The sequence below is a fragment of the Scyliorhinus torazame genome, chromosome 7 (assembly GCF_047496885.1).
Source record: "Scyliorhinus torazame isolate Kashiwa2021f chromosome 7, sScyTor2.1, whole genome shotgun sequence".
NCBI lineage: Eukaryota > Metazoa > Chordata > Chondrichthyes > Carcharhiniformes > Scyliorhinidae > Scyliorhinus > Scyliorhinus torazame.
This window is the reverse complement of record NC_092713.1, coordinates 294,177,823-294,198,205: the sequence shown is the minus strand read 5'-3', so window position 1 is coordinate 294,198,205 and position 20,383 is coordinate 294,177,823. Positions and strand designations below refer to the sequence as shown.

The 20,383-nt window shown below is 48.5% G+C and overlaps 1 protein-coding gene across 1 annotated transcript in view; it reads left to right on the top strand.

Annotated features, from left to right (window-relative positions):
- The first annotated feature begins 828 nt into the window (after positions 1-828).
- Positions 829-20,383, top strand: part of LOC140427104 (cationic amino acid transporter 2-like) — a 74,820-nt gene continuing 55,265 nt past the window's right edge. The window contains exons 1-2 of the mRNA XM_072512618.1: positions 829-919; positions 11,119-11,495. Of these exons, the coding sequence (XP_072368719.1) occupies positions 11,120-11,495 (376 nt within the window). The 5' untranslated portion in view covers positions 829-919; position 11,119. The remainder of the gene's footprint in view (positions 920-11,118; positions 11,496-20,383) is intronic.

Below are 20,383 nucleotides of genomic sequence, written 5' to 3'. Positions count from 1 at the left end.
GCATTGTGGATAGCACAATTGCTTCACAGCTCCAGGGTCCCAGGTTTGATTCCGGCATGGGTCACTGTCTGTGCGGAGTCTGCACATCCACCCCGTGTGTGCGTGGGTTTCCTCCGGGTGCTCCGGTTTCCTCCCACAGTCCAAAGATGTGCAGGTTAGGTGGATTGGCCATGACAAATTGCCCTTAGTGTCCAAAATTGCCTTAGTGGTGGGTGGGATTACTGGGTTATGGGGATAGGGTGGAGGTGTTGATCTTGGGTAGGGTGCTCTTTCCAAGAGCCGGTGCAGTCTCGATGGGCCGAATGGCCTCCTTCTGCACTGTAAATTCTATGTATGTCTATGTCCATGTAAGTTAATTCATAACATTTCTCTTCATGTTACTTCAGTAAAGGCATTAACTTGTTTGATTTAAATGGGTTAATGCGTCAGAGGATAGACATTCAGGTACATCAAGTGCCCATATCCTAATGTTCCAAACAGTAGTTTTCAGATGAAAAGTTAGTAATGTTGCTCCAACCTGTTGTTCACCTTCTCTCTATCATTAATGCTGGATTAATAGAGTCCTAATCATGCACTTTCTGCTGCATACTTCAAACAACACACTGCATTCTAAAAGGATTAAGTTTGTGCAGATTTAAAATCGGATTTCCATTTTTGCCTACTAAGCAGTTCCTCTTAATTTGGAATTCTTCAAATTGAATAAATGTATTATAATCAATCCTTCATTGAATGTTTTGGAAAATTTCTCAACACAATATGCAAATTGAAGCAGTGGGATGTCTAAAGCTTTAGTTGCGCTTTGAGCGTTTATTCAATGTGACTTTAAACAACGGACTTCAGAGATTTCTTATCTTCTATGAGCTTTGGGACTTTCTTCAAAAGAAGATAACTTTACAAAATACACAGCAGTATTCAGAAGGTAAAAAAATGATTTTGTTAAAAAATAAAATGATGTTAATCCAATAATGTTAATACCCATTGTGTGTGAAGTTGCTATGATAAATGTTTTAATAGTCATTCTGTATAAGAAAGCGAATGTATGTTCTGTATTTCCCTCGCCTCAATTTTATGTTGCTAACTTCCACTTGTGGTTTTAGTATATTGGATTGTGCTGAACTTTTACTATTATAAGTTTTAACTCTATCTCAGCATGGCAGTCAGTTCTCCTTTGAATTCTCCTCCTATACCCTTCTCATCTATGCTTCCGCGCTGTTGAAATCAAGAATGAACTCACTCTCGCCTTTTCTAACATGCTCAAGGAGCTGGAATTGAGGAACCCCTTCCTTCCTTACCTTTTGCTCCAGGCTTTTAAAAGCCAAGTCTCAGATTCCAAGTCATTTTCTTTTGAGTGAATACATTTTCCTTGCTAATTCTCTTTTTAACTGTAATGCTATCAGAGTGATCTTCTACACGTGGAATGTGGTCACAAAAGCTTTTTAATTTAAAAAAGATAGCCAACAACATAATATTTACGTCCACCCCGTTATAATATTGCCTGAAACACCACAACCGATAGCAGATTTAATTTATAGAATATAATACATTCAATTACTAAGCTGTCCCATTTGCCATGTGCTTGTTAGCTACAATGTGAACCATAAAACAGACCATTTGATTACAGCTTCTTAAACCCAGAAAATACTTTGGTCGGAATTGATATGTGTGTATACAATGGGCACAAACCATACCAGTGTAGCAGTGATAATCAGTATTCAATGTTGGATCTGCTGCTAGATTAATGGGGACCATATTTTAAGTGTACACCTAAAACAGGGGTGAGGAATGTAAAATATGTTAATGGAGGGGCCTAATGCCAGTTCAAGAATCCCTTCACAAAATGACTAGTTTCTAATTGGGTTTAACTCTAATCCCTGTTTATGTTTCAAACACAATATTCTCCAAAGCTACAAAACATATCCAGCCTCCAGACAGACTTTGTCCTCTTGCTGCTGTCTGCCTTGATGGGGACATAGCTGCAACACACTCAATTCCAATTTTCCAACCATGAATTTGAATCAACAGAGATTTAAGGGAATCTTGGGATTAGGTTCATCAACCTCCACATTGAATTCCGAGATCCAGATTCCTAATTCACAAGGCTCCGCACTCCTTACAAATTTTCACAAAACTTACAAACAAAATTGTTAAGCCACTTACCTTCTATATGTTGCAATCTCTGGTCCAGCCTGGCACCCTCTTGAAGCGTAATGACGTTGAACACATTTATGCTTCTTGCATATATATCTTCTGCACAGGATCCTTTAGTTCAGAGTACAAACAGATAACAAAGGATAAAAAAGTTGTTTGCAGTCACAAGGAACAAAGGAGATAATGAGTAATTCTGTACATCTGACATCTAACAGAAATAATAACAATTCAGCTCCAGGCGAAACACTTTACAATGATTTATAAGAAGCATTACAGCCCCCTCAACTCTTGTAAGAAAAGTGTAGGGCAAATCTGGATTGCTGCTCAGTGCACTTTGACTGTGGAGGATATCGCAACTGGTCTGTGTTGAGTGAACTCTTCTCAGACAGGGTAGCAGTTGGAACATGTGATGCCTTCACTATCCTTAATTTAGGAAATAAACTTTAGCATATTGATTGCGATCTGCTGATTCCTGATATAAATTGTGAGCTGAATTTTAAGGACCTCCCCAGCATTCTCTAGAACGAGAGGTCACAGATATAGGTTGAGAGGCGGTAGATTTAAAACTGAGATGAGGAGGAACTACTTCTCGCAGAGGGTGGTGAATTTGTGGAACTCACTTAGGCCCTGTTGAGGTGAATTATCTGACACTTAAAGGCCTCAATCCACCTTCACTGCAATTTTTCAATCTGCGGGATAAGGTAAGCAGCTTGAGCTGCTGTTGGGCAGGAAGGGGGGTGGGGCGCTGATACCTACTTTGGGAGTGTCCCTGAATCCATTGGGTGCACGCTCCTCCCTCGCGTCCGCCTCAGGCAATAGGTCCTCCTAACCCCCACTGCCGTCTCCCAGCCGGGCCCACGCAAAACCCTTGAATTAGCCTCAAGTCCTGGAGGCATCTTCTTTTCTTCTTTGCAGCTGTTTGTCACCCCAACAGTGGCCATTACTCTCTTCTAGTGCTGCTGGGTTATAGAACAATCAACCATTCTGATTGGTTGGCAGCTAGAGTGAGACTTTCTCTCTGATGGGGCGGAAATTGCATTCTAACCCTATTAATGCCACCCGCAGCACAATTTTGCTGCCAAGCAGCCAGACATTTGGTCGGCGAGGCGTCAACTGACCTTTAGGTCGGGGTGGGGCAGGGGAAGGAGGGCGATGGATAATCCATCCAGGGTGAACAACACTGGTTTAAAAAAAAGAACCTTCGCCATGTGGACACTGGTAAAGGCTTGAGCCTGGGATGGTGGAATTGGCAGTGGAGGGCTGGAGGAGCGGGAAGGTGGTGGTATCTGGTGGCCTTTCCTCAGGAGCCTGTAAGAGCGGAAGTTCACGGAGGGATTCTGATATCCTAATGCTGCTGCCCTGGATCTCAATCTCGGATCCATTGTAGGCCGGTCCTATTAGTAGTGAACCTGCCACGTTTGATGTAAGCACAAAGAGTCCAGACAACAGAATGACAGTAGGGTGTGTCCCGGGAAGGCATGACCTGGATGAAAGGCTGAAAATTGGGATGGTGGATCACCCTGAATCCCTCACGCCGTAAAGTCCACCCAGATGTATTTATGGATTTCTGATGATAGGACTACTGCAGTCGTTGGTCTGACCAATGGTTATTAGGTGAGGAATCGCATGGTGCTTGGCATCTATGACAATGTCATCCAACAAAAAGTGAGCAGCACTTCCAGAACAGGCGAGGGGGAGAGGGGACAACATTTGTGGTATTTTTTTTCATTTTATGGAGAACAGCCTACATACGAACAGGAGGACATGGTGTCAGCCATGTCTCAGTTGTAGCCCTCTACAGTTTGGAAGATGGTGGGTTTAAGTCTGACTCAAATGCTTTGAGCTTTGAGCATGTCTAAGCTGACATTCCAGTGCAGTACTGATGGAGTGATGCACTGTTAAAGATATAGTCCTTCATGTGAGCTGTTAAACCAAGGCCCTCTCTACCTTCCCAATGAATGTAAAAGACCTCATGGCAATATGTTGAAGAAAAGCAAGGAGTTGTCCCTGCATGGTATCCTGGCCATTATTCATGTTGTAACCAATATCACAAAAACAGATTATCTGACCTTTAACATTGCTGTTTTGTGGGACTGTGCAGTGATAAGGATGTTTCTGTTGCTGGTCAGGAACCAGAATCTTTGGCTGGGTATTTTCTCTTCCTATACTAAGGATGCTTTAGCTAAATGTCGTACCATTGCTCAGGGATTAGCAAACACAATCCAGAACATTCACTGAATCAGGAGCCTGACTGACCTCCTGTATATGGCTAAAACTGTTAGCAGCATGAATACTCATATATTACAATTTGAATGGTGATATTGGTCTTCATATTGGTTTTGAGTGGCATTGTCAAACAATGATAATTTAGTGGCCCATTTTAGACCTTGCTTAATATCTCTTTTCTTTGGGGCTGGTTTAGCACACTGGGCTAAATCGCTGGCTTTTAAAGCAGACCAAGGCAGGCCAGCAGCACGGTTCGATTCCCGTACCAGCCTCCCTGAACAGGCGCTGGAATGTGGTGACTAGGGGCTTTTCACAGTAACTTCATTGAAGCCTACTCGTGACAATAAACGATTTTCATTTTCATTTTTCATTTCTTTGAAGTTAATAGTGTAAAACAGGCTGGCGATTCAAATCTTGCCAAAGGCCAATTTCACCAATTTATTTCTTCTACTTTGTCCTTTGTTCTTTTTGCTTACTTCAGTTTTTCTGATCCCTGACTCTTATTAAGTAGTGTGCATTGTCACAACTTCACATGTTCCACACTTAAATGAGGAAATGCATAGTGGATCATTTTCTCTCAATGGCATTGCTGAGATTTGTCCGTCATTTTCTTCCTCTGGTTAGAACATCAAGAGTAACATGCTCATGTGATTCATAGGTGTGGCTATCAATCAGCAACACAAACCAAAACATTGCTCTTAAAATACAAGCTTAGAATTCTGTACAATGTGTTGATTTGACTGGCTAAGTATTCAAGGGTTAGGTATTTGGATAGTTTACCCAATAAAGTCATGAAGCCCATTTGTTGACTCAAGTTGGCAACCAATTTTCACTCTTCAACCTGTCTTGAAGTGACACAAATGCAAACAGGAGTAAACATGCACTGACAAAGTAAATTGTTTATTATCAAGTTTTCAAAGTCTGAGCTGTGATTTTATCCTGTGATATTTTAAGCAACTAAATCTCCTGGAGAAACAAGGTAAGTGATTCTGATTTTAACAAGGCTACAATGTAGGCACATTGATGTCTGAATTTTCATGGTTATATTTGCCGTTGTGAAGATTTTCTGTGGCATTTAACATGAAGTCACTTCAGATTTCACTCAATACTGAACAAACAGAAATATCACAACTGTACTTATAACAACTCTACATAGAGTGACCAGTGTATCATAACCCTAATACCTAATTTCCCATGGCAATATCTTGACCAATCAGAATCAACCCACCTAGTTTGAATTTAAACAAAAGCTTGGCAGTTAAGTGTTCCCTGGTGCATTCTCCAGGGCAACGCCTCTACCAGTCAGAGTCCACAACCAATCAACACCCTCTTCCCTTGCAGTATAAATGCTGTTCCCTTTGAGATTTGGAATTCTCGCGAATCTGTCCTGATGATTGGATTGGATTGGCTTTATTGTCAAGTGTACTGAGGTACAGGGAAAAGTATTGTTCTGCGTTAATTCCAGACAGATCATTCCATACATGAAAAAACATAAGACATATGGGGCGGGATTCTCCGACCCCCCGCCGGGTCGGAGAATCGCGGGGGCTGGCGTGAATCCCGCCCCCGCTGGTTGCCGAATTCTCCGGCACCGGATATTCAGCGGGGGCGGGATCGCGCCGCGCCGGTTGGCAGGCCCCCCCCCCAGCGATTCTCCGGCCCGGATGGGCCGAAGTCCCGCTGCTGGAATGCCTGTCCCGCCGGGACAAGGCGGTGCGGGCGGGCTCCGGGGTCCTGGGGGGGCGCGGGGCGATCTGGCCCCGGGGGGTGCCCCCACGGTGGCCTGGCCCGCGATCGGTGTCCACCGATCCGTGGGCGGGCCTGTGCTGTGGGGGCACTCTTTTCCTTCCGCCTTCGCCACGGTCTCCACCATGGCGGAGACGGAAGAGACCCCCTCCACTGCGCATGTGCGGGGATGCCGTGAGCGGCCGCTGACGCTCCCGCGCATGTGCCGCTCGGCAAAGTCAGTTTCCCGCCAGCTGGCGGGGCGGAAATCAGTCCGGCATGGGCCTAGCCCCTCAAGGTTAGGGCTCGGCCGCTCAAGATGTTGAGGATTCCGCACCTTTGGGGCGGCGCAATGCCAGACTGATTCGTGCCGTTTTTGGCGCCGGACGGCGGATTACGGAGAATCCCGCCCATGATAAGTAACAAGGTAAATGCATAGACACAGACATCGGTTGAAGCATATGGAGTGTAGTACCACTCTATAGAGAAGATGTATGGAGAGATGGAGAGATGGGGGTGGGGGGGCGGGGGTGGGGGGGGTGGGGGGGGGTGCCACACCAGAGGACACTGCTGGCGGGACAGAGAATCCCTCCCAGTGTTAGCATTATAATTAAATTTTAAAAGGTTAGTAATGTTATAAGAGATGTAAGGAAGAGGATCTGTGGGAGAGAGCTCACAGAGAGTTACCACGCTCCGGCACAATCTTGAGGGGATCTGCAGTTGGGATGAAGTTTGAATCCCTTCCCACCGTCAGAGCAGGTGAATGGTCTCTGCCCATTATGAACTCGCTGGTGTGTCCGCAGATTGGGTAACTGAGTGAATCTCTTCCCACACTCGGTGCAGATGAATGGCCGCTCTCCAGTATGAACTCGCTGGTGTCTCCACAGGCCGCTGAAACACTGAATTCCTTTCTACTCACTGAGCAGCTGAATGGCCTCAGCCCTGTGTGAACGCGGAGTTTCTACTGCAGATGGGCACCAAAAATAACTTCCCACAGTCCCCACATTTCCAACATTTCTCCATGGTGCAGTTGTCCTTCTGTCTCTCAAGATCAGACAATCAGTTGAAGGCTCACCCAGAATACAAAACAAGGATAAGCTTTGATAGTCGCTTTTTTTTCCAATAACCATAATACATATTGTAATAATATTCATGCACATTTACTCAAATTATTTGGTTTACTTGTACTCGAATTAGACACTTCTTGAAGGAGATAACATTTTAAGTAATGGAGCTTATTTCTAAGCAATACTGTTTGTGAAAATGAATATTATTGCCATCACCTTTGGCTATGATTGCCAACTGATTGAAAGTTTATTTTAATATATTCTTATTATAAAGGGCTTGATTCAACTAATTGGAAACAAAGTCCCCTTGCGAGCACATTTAGCCGCGTGTTTCCCGAAGCTCGCAGTGCTGAGAAACACGTGGCTATTCAACGCAATTCGCGTTGTATAAGGGGCCTCAATGGGGAACACATAGCCATTTTGTACACTGAGGTGCTCCACCCGCCCAAACTCCCCAGTGTAGCGAGGGATCAGGATGTCATTTTTAAGTGACGTCCCGATCTCTGAGGCCCCTGAAGTGACCCCTGACATCCCCAGCCCGAACGCTCGTGCAAAAAATGCCAACCTGGCACCTTGGCAGTGCCCATGCAAGCTGGCACTGCCAGCTGGGCACTGTGGCAGGGTCACCTGGGTTCTGTCCTGACATTGTCCATGTGACACTGGCAGGGGCATTGCAAGGCTGCCAGGCTGGCGCTACCAAGGTGCCAAGCTGGCATTTTTTGCATGACAGGGATTGGGCCTGGGCGTGTGTAGAGGGATACGGGTGTGTGTGTGCGGTGTGGTGGTGGGTGTGGGGGTGGGGGGGGGGGGGGGGGGGACCACCTTATAGATGAGTGGGGTTCGGGGGTCGCTTTGGGGACCAAGATGAGTGCCGGCGAGCGGAGTTCCTCAGTGCAGAAACAAGATGATAACCCGCCCTTTCACCCAGGATGATAACCCGCTCCACTTTGTGCCTCCCAGCCTGGCCTCCAAAATTTGTTCCTCCCATTCCTTCGCCCCCATTCATAGGATTTTCTTTAGTCCAGGACCCCTTACTCTTCCTCCAGAGGCCTGTTTGCAGTCCGACTACTAAGTTCTGGAGCTGTTGGGCCAACCAATCAGATTGGCTGGCAGTTCTCATCGTCGGGACTTCCTCCCCCTGTGGGCGCCACTGTATAAAGAACAAAGAGCAAAGTAAAGTACAGCACAGAAACAGGCCCTTCGGCCCTCCAAGCCCGTGCCGACCATGCTGCCCGCCTAAACTAAAATCTTCTACACTTTCTGGGTCCGTATCCCTCTATCCCATCCTATTCATGTATTTGTCCAGATGCCCCTTAAATGTCACTATCGTCCCTGCTTCCACCACCTCCTCCGGTAGCGAGTTCCAGGCACCCACTACCCTCTGTGTAAAAAACTTGCCTCGTACATCTCCACTGAACCTTGCCCCTCGCACCTTAAACCTAAGCCCCCTAGTAATTGACCCCTCTACCCTGGGGAAATGCCTCTGAGTATCCACTCTGTCTATGCCCCTCATAATTTTGTAGACTTCTATCAGGTCACCCCTCAACCGCCGTCATTCCAGTGAGAACAAACCGAGTTTATTCAACCGTTCCTCATAGCTAATGCCCTCCATACCAGGCAACATCCTAGTAAATCTCTTCTGCACCCTCTCTAAAGCCTCCTCATCCTTCTGGTAGTGTGGCGACCAGAATTGAACATTATACTCAAAGTGTGGCCTAACTAAGGTTCTATACAGCTGCAACATGACTTGACAATTTTTATACTCAATGCCCCGGCCAATGAAGGCAAGCATGCCGTATGCCTTCTTGACTACCTTCTCCACCTGTGTTGCCCCTTTCAGTGACCTGTGGACCTGTACACCTAGGTCTCTCTGACTGTCAATACTCTTGAGGGTTCTACCATTCACTGTATATTCCCTACCTGCATTCGACCTTCCAAAATGCATTACCTCACATTTGTCTGGATTAAACTCCATCTGCCATCTTTATGCTCACTAAGGCTGTCAGCGAAGAGTTTTCAGTGTGGGGGTGGCTTTTTGTTAAAGCTGGCCAGTTTTAAACTGACTTTTGTAATGGGTGGGTGAGAAATAGCCCCCCACGGCCATAAAATTCAACTCCACTTTACATCATCATCCATTTTCAGGTTGAATATTTACACAGTAACCAAGATAAATAACCTTGGTAGATTAATAGGAGTGCTTTTGCGTGCGACAGTTCAGCATTGCAATTGTGCTCAGTGATAGCACCAATGCCCCTAAATCTGAAGATTGTGGCTTCAAGAGACTCCAGAGACTTGAGCACATGAGGTTGACAGTTCAGTGCACATACCAAGGGAGTGTGACACTATCGGTTGTGCAGTCTTTCAGATAAGATTCTAAACCGAGGCCTAATTTGCCCTCTCGGGTGGATATAAAAGATCTGATGACACATTTATAATCAGAGCAAGGGAGTTCTCCTGGTATCCTGAACAACATCCAAATCTTAACCCACGTTACTAAGGCCGTTCCCTATTATTCTTCCTTGGAGCTTATGAGACATTGCAGTGTGTAATTTGGCTGTCACGTCAGAGCAATAAATTGGCTGTGAAACATTTTGGGACATCATGATGTCATAAAATACACATTCTCTTAATAACCCAGGGATCTGGTGAAGTACTGGGCTCGTAATCCAATGACCCTGGGTAAAGCTCTGGGGATGTGGGTTCGAATCCCATATGGCAGATGGTGAAATTTGAATTCAATAAAAGTCTGGAGTTAAAATTCTGAAGATGAGCATCAAATGATTGTTGTAAAAACCCATCTGGTTCACTCATACCCTTGAGTGAAGGGTCTGACACCTTTACCTGATCTACATGCGGCTCCAGACGCCACAGCAATGCCATTGACTCATAAATGCCACCTGAAATGGCCAAGTTCAAGGGCAATTAGGAATGGACTGTTTCCCAGCCAACCACGCCCACATCCCATGAATGAATAAAAAAAATTAACGTCTTCATATAAAAGGCTTAATTAAAAAAAAACATTTTTTTTAGAGTATCCAATTTTCTTTCCAATTAAGGGGCAATTTAGCGTGGCCAATCCATCTACCTTGCACATCTTTTGGGTTGTGGGGGTGAGACCCACACAGTCACAGGGAGAATGTGCAAACTCCACATGGACAGTGGCAGGGCCGGAATTGAACCTGGGTTCTCAGCGCCGTGAGGCAGCAATGCTACCACTGCGCCACCGTGTCGCCCATAATAGGCTTAATTTTAGCGTATTATTGAGCATTTGAGTGTATCAGAACCTTACTACAAACTTACACATTTCAATGTTAAAGTACTACAATTAGTAAAATACTAATCTAAAATGACATCTTGACTAGCTTTGTCAACTATTGTTAAATAATAAAGCAGGCATGAGAATATAGAAGGAACATTCCTTTACGTTCCAGTCTATTTTTCACCAACTGCTTTAAAGTTTCAATGTGATTTTATGTTCCTCCAAAAATGTCAATGGCCCTGAAACGTGATGCTATTTTGTGCTAACGTACAAGCATTCAACATGCTTTAAATCCCTTTTCCTATTTTAACAGAGGTGTTAAGTTCTTTGAAATATATGAGTTAAAATAGTAGCAAGGGATATTTTAGATTAACATGTCAAGCATTTATCCTCTGTGACTCAACATCACAATTGCAAAGCCAAAAAGAGTAAGGTAGAAATTTTGTAACAATTAAAGCATTGTGGAGCAGTGAAAACAAGTTCTGGTATCTCATAATTGGCCAGGAGAACTGTGATTAAATGACTCATCAGCAAGAATGCATTGGTTTCCTTCTATTTTAATATCTTTACAGTTAAATCTGATTAAGTTGTCAGAAAGTAACACATAGCTGACTTTGTCAGCAGATGCAGATATCGCAGCATTAGTTTATGTTTGCTTCATGATTCTTCCTTTCTGTGTTGTTTTTTCCCCAGGATGATTTCCTGTGGTCCAGTCCAATCGTTTGCTCAATGCCTTATTCGGAGGAAAATAGTGACAGCAGATAGCATCCAAGAGACCAATTTCTGTCGCTGTTTATCGACCATTGATCTCATTGCCCTGGGAGTTGGCAGCACCCTGGGGGCTGGTGTATATGTGCTGGCTGGAGAAGTTGCCAAAACAGAGTCTGGGCCCAGCATTGTCATCTCTTTCCTAATTGCTGCACTTGCATCAGTGTTGGCAGGACTATGTTATGCAGAGTTTGGTGCAAGAGTACCAAAGACTGGATCGGCATATCTCTACAGCTACGTAACCATTGGAGAATTTTTGGCTTTCATTACTGGTTGGAATTTAGTTCTCTCATATGTCATTGGCAAGTATCCACCTAGTATTCTCTTGTTCTTATCACTGTCGCAAAATGGTACCTTAACTATTAATGGCATGAATGGAATTTTGTGTCGGTAGATTGTTAGAGTGTCAACCCAGTAAACCATTATTTTGGGGCTGGTTTAGCACAGTGGGCTAAACAGCTGGCTTGTAAAGCAGAACAAGGCCAGCAGCGCAAGTTCAATTCCTGTACCGGCCTCCCCGAACAGGCACCAGAATGTGGCGACTAGGGGCTTTTCACAGTAACTTCATTGAAGCCTACCTGTGACAATAAGCGATTTTCATTTCATTTCATTGATTGACAGCCTGGATTGATAAATGTTCTTTTCAGCACTTAGTGGAGATATTTAATTAGTTTGTTGAAGTTTTCTGGATGGAGTTGTGTATATTTAAAGTAAGGACAAGCTAGCAGATTCAATGTCATCCTTTGGAGGATGTCCCTTGTTCTCTAACTAACAGGACTAATGTCCACAGTAGAATCGCACCCAGCATTGGCTGACAATATGACAGATGACATTGACCTCAATGGGTTCCAAGACAATTTGTCAGTAATTACTGTAGTCATTAGATTTCTGGTTACAAAAATAATAATAATCGCTTATTGGCACAAGTAGGCTTCAATGAAGTTACTGTGAATAGCCCCTCGTCGCCACATTCCGACACCTGTTTGGAGAGGCTGGTACGGGAATTGAACCCACACTGCTGGCATTGTTCTGCATTATAAGCCAGCTGTTTAGCCCAGCTGTTTAGCCCCACTTCCCCTGTAATTCTCATTTATTCCCATTTATAGCTCTCACTATGTATTAAATAATAGTTACAGTTTTGCAAATTGGATTTCAATGTGTCGATCACATTTCCATCACAAATATCACCTCTGGAGCTTTCTCTGATAAATCAGTAAGTTTATCCAGTCAGTAATTGAGCCATGATGACTTGGAGGGTCCCAGAATCAGTTCGTTGATCTCAATGCGGGTGGCAGTAAACGGTACAGCATCCCCGGGACCTGATGGGATTTATCCTAGGATTCTCTGGGAGGCCAGGGAAGAGATTGCTGGAACTTTGGCTTTGATTTTTATGTCATCATTGGCTACAGGAATAGTGCCAGAGGACTGGAGGACAGCAAATGTGGTCCCTTTGTTCAAAAAGGGGAGCAGAGACAACCCCGGCAACTATAGACCGGTGAGCCTCACGTCTGTAGTGGGTAAAGTCTTGGAGGGGATTATAAGAGACAAGATTTATAATCATCTAGATAGGAATAATATGATCAGGGATAGTCAGCATGGCTTTGTGAAGGGTAGGTCATGCCTCACAAACCTTATTGAGTTCTTTGAGAAGGTGACTGAACAGGTAGACGAGGGTAGAGTAGTTGATGTGGTGTATATGGATTTCAGCAAAGCGTTTGATAAGGTTCCCCACGGTAGGCTATTGCAAAAAATAGGGAGGCTGGGGATTGAGGGTGATTTAGAGATGTGGATCAGAAATTGGCTAGCTGAAAGAAGACAGAGTGTGGTGGTTGATGGGAAATGTTCAGAATGGAGTACAGTCACAAGTGGAGTACCACAAGGATCTGTTCTGGGGCCGTTGCTGTTTGTCATTTTTATCAATGACCTAGAGGAAGGCGCAGAAGGGTGGGTGGGTAAATTTGCAGACGATACTAAAGTCGGTGGTGTTGTCGATAGTGTGGAAGGATGTAGCAGGTTACAGAGGGATATAGATAAGCTGCAGAGCTGGGCTGAGAGGTGGCAAATGGGGTTTAATGTAGAGAAGTGTGAGGTGATTCACTTTGGAAGGAATAACAGGAATGCGGAATATTTGGCTAATGGTAAAGTTCTTGAAAGTGTGGATGAGCAGAGGGATCTAGGTGTCCATGTACATAGATCCCTGAAAGTTGCCACCCAGGTTGATAGGGTTGTGAAGAAGGCCTATGGAGTGTTGGCCTTTATTGGTAGAGGGATTGAGTTCCGGAGTCGGGAGGTCATGTTGCAGCTGTACAGAACTCTGGTACGGCCGCATTTGGAGGATTGCGTACAGTTCTGGTCACCGCATTATAGGAAGGACGTGGAGGCTTTGGAGCGGGTGCAGAGGAGATTTACCAGGATGTTGCCTGGTATGGAGGGAAAATCTTATGAGGAAAGGCTGATGGACTTGAGGTTGTTTTCGTTGGAGAGAAGAAGGTTAAGAGGAGACTTAATAGAGGCATACAAAATGATCAGGGGGTTGGATAGGGTGGACAGTGAGAGCCTTCTCCCGCGGATGGATATGGCTGGCACGAGGGGACATAACTTTAAACTGAGGGGTAATAGATATAGGACAGAGGTCAGAGGTAGGTTCTTTACGCAAAGAGTAGTGAGGCCGTGGAATGCCCTACCTGCTACAGTAGTGAACTCGCCAACATTGAGGGCATTTAAAAGTTTATTGGATAAACATATGGATGATAATGGCATAGTGTAGGTTAGATGGCTTTTGTTTCGGTGCAACATCGTGGGCCGAAGGGCCTGTACTGCGCTGTATTGTTCTATGTTCTATATCTGGATCATTGGAGCAGAAAATTAACCAGGATGACTTCCGGTTGCGGCTATGCGGAGGTAAGCCGCACGATTCGGCAGCTCCCGCTATCACGGACGTTCGGGCTCTTTAGAGGAGCCCCAATGGAAATTTTTTTGAAGACGACCCGTGGGGACGGGAAGAGCGGTCCCCCTTCAACTTTTATGGACCGGACCAGAAGTGAAACGGCCAAAAAAGCGGCATTGGAGCAGCGGGAAAAGCGAGGGAAGAAAAGCAAAATGGCGGCGGCCGGGGACAAAGCGGAGTGCGGGCCGGAGCTGCAGGAGTTCATCAAGCGCTGCTTCGAGGAGCTGCGGAAGGAGAAGCTGGCACCTATACTGTCGGCGATTGAAGGACTAGGGATGACCCAGAAGGCTCACGAGGTAAAGATCCAGCAGGTGCAGAAAAGAGTCAGTGAGAATGAGGACGAGATCTTGGGCCTGGCGGTGAGAGTGGAGGAGCACGAGGCGCTGCACAAGAGGTGGACGGGAAGACTCGAAGACCTGGAGAACAGGTCGAGGAGAAAGAACCTGCGGATCCTGGGTCTCCCTGAAGGAGTGGAGGGGGCCGATGCCGGGGCATGCGCGAGCACGATGCTCGAGTCGATGATGGGCGCGGAGGCCCCTTCGAGGCCGCTGGAGCTGGATGGGGCACACCGGGTGCTGGCGAGGAGGCCCAAGGCAAACGAGCCGCTAAGGGCGATGGTGGTGAGATTTCACCGTTTCACGGACAGAGAGAGGGTCCTGAAATGGGCCAAGAAGGAGCGGAGCAGCAGGTGGGACAATGCGGAGATCCGAATATACCCGGACTGGAGCACGGAGGTTGCAAAGAGGGGAGCGGGTTTCAACCGGGCCAAGGCGGTGTTGCACCGGAAAGGAATGAGATTCGGAATGCTGCAGCCAGCGCGACTGTGGGTCGCACACAAGGATCAGCACCATTATTTTGAAACGGCTGAAGAGGCGTGGAACTTTATTCAAACCGAAAGGTTGGACTCAAACTGAGGGTTTGTAAGGGTGGGGGGGATGTTTGATGTTTGATGGTTGTTTTATATAGGGGGTCAATCACACGCAGGAAATGTTACGTGGGCTGGGGGAGAGAGGCAAGGCCGCGACAGGAGCTGCGCCAGAGGGGGCGGGGTAGGCTTAGGAAAGCGCGGGGTTTTTCCCGCGCTAGGGAAGAAAGGCGGGAGGGGGAATGGAGGAACGTATACTGATTGGGAGATTCCCACACGGAGAGGTCAACGGGACGACGTGGGAAGCTGGGGTCAGCAGGTGTCTGCTGACTTACGGGAGTGAAATGGCGGGAGCAAAAAAGCTAGACACGTATCTAGCGGGGGGTGGGGGGGAGGGGGCGGGGGGGGGGCGGAAAGGGTTGCTGCTGCACTGGCCGAAGGGGAATGGGACACAGAAGAGGTGGTCGGGGCGGGGGTCTCCCGTCTGGGGGACTAGAGGGTGAGGGCGGCGCGGACACGGGACTGGCCTAGAAAAAGAGATGGCTAGTCGGTGGGGGGGGGGGGGGGGGGGGGGGGGGGGGGGGGGGGGGGGGGCTCCAATCCGGCTGATAAGGTGGAACGTGAGGGGCCTGAATGGGCCGGTGAAGTGGGCCCGAGTGTTTGCGCACTTAAAGGGACTGAAGGCAGGCGTCGTCATGCTCCAAGAGACACATCTGAAGGTGGCGGACCAGGTCAGGTTAAGAAAGGGATGGGTAGGACAGGTATTCCATTCCGGGCTGGACGCGAAGAATAGAGGGGTGGCAATATTGGTGAGGAAGCGGGTTTCATTTGAGGCCAAGAATATCGTAGTGGACAATGGAGGTCGATACGTGATGGTGAGCGGTAAGTTGCAGGGGACGTGGGTGATGTTGGTAAATGTATACGCCCCGAACTGGGATGATGCCGGATTCATGAAGCGCATGTTGGGGCGCATTCCGGACCTGGAGGTAGGAGGCCTGATAATGGGTGGGGACTTCAATACGGTGTTGGACCCAGCACTGGACCGCTTCAGATCGAGGACTGGAAAGAGGCCGGCGGCGGCAAGGGTGCTTAGGGGGTTTATGGATCAGATGGGGGGAGTGGACCCGTGGAGGTTTGCCAGGCCGCAAGCCAGGGAATTTTATTTTTTCTCCCACGTGCACAAAGCCTACTCCCGGATAGATTTTTTTGTTCTGGGCAGGGCGCTCATCCCGAAAGTGGAGGGAACAGAGTATTCGGCCATCGCCGTTCCGGATCACGCCCCGCACTAGGTGGAACTGGAGCTGGGAGAGTAGAGGGACCAACGCCCGCTGTGGCGGTTGGATGTGGGACTGCTGGCAGGTGAGGTGGTGTGTGGTAAGGTGAGGGGGTGCATCGACAGGTACTTGGAGGCCAACGACAACGGGGAGGTGCGGGTGGGGGTGGTATGGGAGGCGCTGAAGGCGGTGATCAGGGGAGAGCTAATCTCCATCAGGGCTCATAGGGAGAAGACAGAGGGCATGGAAAGGGAGAGGTTAGTGGGGGAGATTTTAAGAGTAGACAGGAGATACGCAGAGGCCCCTGAGGAGGGATTACTTGGGGAAAGACGACGTCTCCAGACGGAGTTTGATCTGTTGACCACAGGGAGGGCAGAGGCACAGTGGAGGAAGGTGCAGGGGGCGACCTACGAGTATGGGGAGAAGGGGAGTCGGATGCTGGCACACCAGCTCCGTAAGAGGATGGCAGCGGAGGAAATAGGGGGAGTCAAGGATGGAAGGGGAGCCACGGTGCGGAGTGCGACGAAAATAAACGAGGCATTCAAGGCCTTCTACGAGGAGCTGTACAGATCCCAGCCCCCAGCGGGCGAAGAGGGGATGAGATGATTCCTAGACCAACTGAGATTCCCGAGGGTGGAGGAGCAAGAGGTGGCTGGTTTGGGGGCACCAATTGGGTTGGAGGAGCTGAGCAAGGGTTTGCGGAGCATGCAGGCAGGGAAGGCCCCGGGACCGGACGGGTTCCCGGTGGAGTTCTACAGGAAGTACGTAGACCTGTTGGCCCCGCTACTAATGAGGACCTTTAATGGGGCAAGGGAGGAAGGGACCCTGCCCCCGACAATGTCGGAGGCGACGATTTCTTTGATCCTAAAGCGGGACAAAGACCCACTGCAATGTGGATCGTACAGGTCGATCTCGCTCCTCAACGTGGAAGCTAAGTTGCTGGCAAAAGTGCTGGCTACGAGGATCGAGGACTATGTCCCGGGGGTGATCCATGAGGACCAGACGGAATTTGTAAAGGGCAGGCAACTAAACACCAATGTGCGGCGGCTCTTAAACGTGATAGTGATGCCATCGGAGGAGGGAGAGGCGGAGATAGTGGCAGCTATGGACGCGGAGAAGGCCTTTGACCGAGTAGAGTGGGAGTACCTCTGGGAAGTGCTGCGTAGGTTTGGGTTCGGGGGAGGGTTTATTCGTTGGGTTAAGCTCCTTTACAGAGCCCCGGTGGCGAGTGTGGTGACGAACCGGCGGAGGTCGGAGTACTTTCGGGTGTACCGAGGGACGAGGCAGGGGTCCCCCCTGTTGTTTGCATTGCCGATCGAACCCTTGGCCATGTCATTGAGGGAGTCTAGGAAATGGAGGGGGGTGGTCCGAGGGGGAGAAGAGCATCGGGTGTCGCTTTATGCGGATGACCTGTTGCTGTATGTGGCGGATCCAGTGGAGGGGATGGTGGAGGTCATGCAGACTCTAAGGGAGTTTGGGGATTTTTTGGGCTACAAGCTCAATGTAGGGAAGAGTGAGCTTTTTGTAGTACAGGCAGGGGACCAAGAAAGGGGGCTAGGCGAGCTACCGCTGAGGAGGGCGGAGGGGAGCTTTCGGTACCTGGGGATCAAGATAGCCAGGAGTTGGGGGGCCCTACATAAACTGAATCTGGCGAGGTTGGTGGAGCAGATGGAGGAGGATTTCAAAAGATGGGACATGTTACCGCTCTCGCTAGCGGGTAGAGTGCAGTCGGTCAAAATGGTGGTCCTTCCGAGGCTTCTTTTTATGTTTCAGTGCCTTCCCATCGTGATCACCAAGGCCTTTTTTAAGAGAGCAGGTAGGAGTATTATGGGGTTTGTGTGGGCGAATAGGACCCCGAGGGTAAGGAGAGGGTTTCTGGAACGCAGTAGGGACCGAGGAGGGTTGGCGCTGCCGAACCTAGGGAGCTACTACTGGGCAGCAAATGTGGCGATGATCCGCAAGTGGGTGATGGAGGGAGAGGGGGCGGCATGGAAGAGGGTGGAGATGGCGTCCTGTAAAGGAACGAGCCTGGGGGCGCTGGTGACGGCCCCTCTCGCTGCTCTCGCTGTCAAAGTATGCTACGAGCCCGGTGGTGGCGGCAACGCTAAGGATCTGGGGCCAGTGGAGGCGGCACAGGGGTGCAATGGGAGCTTTGGTGTGGTCCCCGATCAGGGGTAACCACCGGTTTGTCCCGGGGAGGATGGACAGGGGGTTTCAGAGCTGGCATCGGGCGGGGATTAGAAGAATGGGGGACCTGTTCATTGATGGGACGTTTGCGAGCCTAGGGGCACTAGAGGAGAAGTTTGAGATACCCCCGGGAAATGCTTTTAGATACATGCAGGTGAGGGTGTTTGTGAGGCGGCAGGTGAGGGAGTTCCCGTTGCTCCCGGCACAGAAAATTCAAGACAGGGTGATCTCGGGTGTATGGGTCGGGGAGGGCAAGATGGCGGCAATATACCAGGAGATGAAAGAAGAGGGGGAAGCACTGGTAGAGGAGCTGAAGGGTAAATGGGAGGAGGAGCTGGGGGAGGAGATTGAGGAGGGGTTATGGGCTGATGCCCTAGGTAGGGTTAATTCCTCCTCCTCATGTGCCAGGCTCAGCCTGATACAATTTAAGGTGGTCCACAGAGCGCACTTTACAGGGGCGAGGTTGAGTAGGTTCTTTGGGGTAGAGGACAGATGTGGAAGGTGCTCAGGGAGTCCGGCGAACCATGTCCATATGTTTTGGTCATGCCCGGCACTGGAGGGGTTCTGGCGAGGAGTGGCGGGAGCAATATCTCAGGTGGTGAAAGTCCGGGTCAAGCCAAGCTGGGGGCTAGTAATATTTGGAGTAGTGGACGAACCGGGAGTGCAGGAGGCGAAAGAGGCCGGCATTCTGGCCTTTGCGTCCCTAGTAGCCCGGCGAAGGATCTTGCTAATGTGGAAGGAGGCGAAGCCCCCCAGCGTGGAGACCTGGATAAACGACATGGCTGGGTTCATTAAGTTGGAGAGGATAAAGTTTGCCTTGAGAGGGTCTACGCAGGGGTTCTACAGGCGGTGGCAACCGTTCCTAGACTATCTCGCGGAGCGTTAGAGGAAGGCCGGCCAGCAGCAGCAGCAACCCAGGGGAGGGGGGGGGGGGGGGGTTACGTTCTGTGATGGGGGGGGGGGGGCGAGGGGGAAAGGGGGACTTGCCTGGGGGGTGGTTGAGCAAGAGAACACATGAAGGATTTGGGAAACTGGCACGTACGGGAGAGAGCCAGTGTACAAAGCTATGTAACATATCGTTTTACCATGTATATACCTTGCTATGTGCGATTTCTTGCTATTTTGTTACGAGGGGGGGGGTTTATTGTTTGTAAGGGTGAAAAATTGTGTTGAAAAACTTTAATAAATATATTTTCAAAAAAAAAAGAAAATTAACCAGGATACCTGCTTTTAATTGCGATCCAGAATCCCTTGCAGTGTGGAATGGCAAACATTAGGGAAGGACCGGACTGGGCACTCGTAAATAGTCAGTGCCAAAATTGTAGAATTGTAGTGAAGTTACAACATGAAGACAGACCGATCAGTCCAGCAAGTCTGTATTGATATATATCCTCCACTTGAGGATATACATGTTCACTTATTTCACTTCAGCAACCTATTTCACCAATGTTAGATATTGACACAATCTCTGCCTGAGAGATTCACTTCCCATCCTCCCCTGCACCCACACTCCCCCAATCCACCCCAGGGCTGGACAGGCAGGCAGCGGCTGGTAAAATTATCGAGCACAGGCTGCTTCATGTGCTCGCCACCTACGCACCTCTGCTGGGATTTTATCATCGGGAGGTTGGGGGAGGAGGTGTTAATGGCCACTTAAGGGCCTCCGCCACCACAAAAGGGACTTCACCCACATCAAGGAGGTGGCACCATATGACGGCTGGTGACATTTCTAAGGGCTGGGAAGGGATGACGAATCAATCCTGTTTGGACATTCTGCTGAACAGAGGCCCACCGCAAGATATTTTCCCTTTTTCATTACTGCTCTCCCTTTCCCCACTGCCTCGATGAACCTGGTCCCATGCCCACCTCCCTTTCCGGGGCCTGCAACCTGGCCCTTGTGAAATCCTGGACTTACTT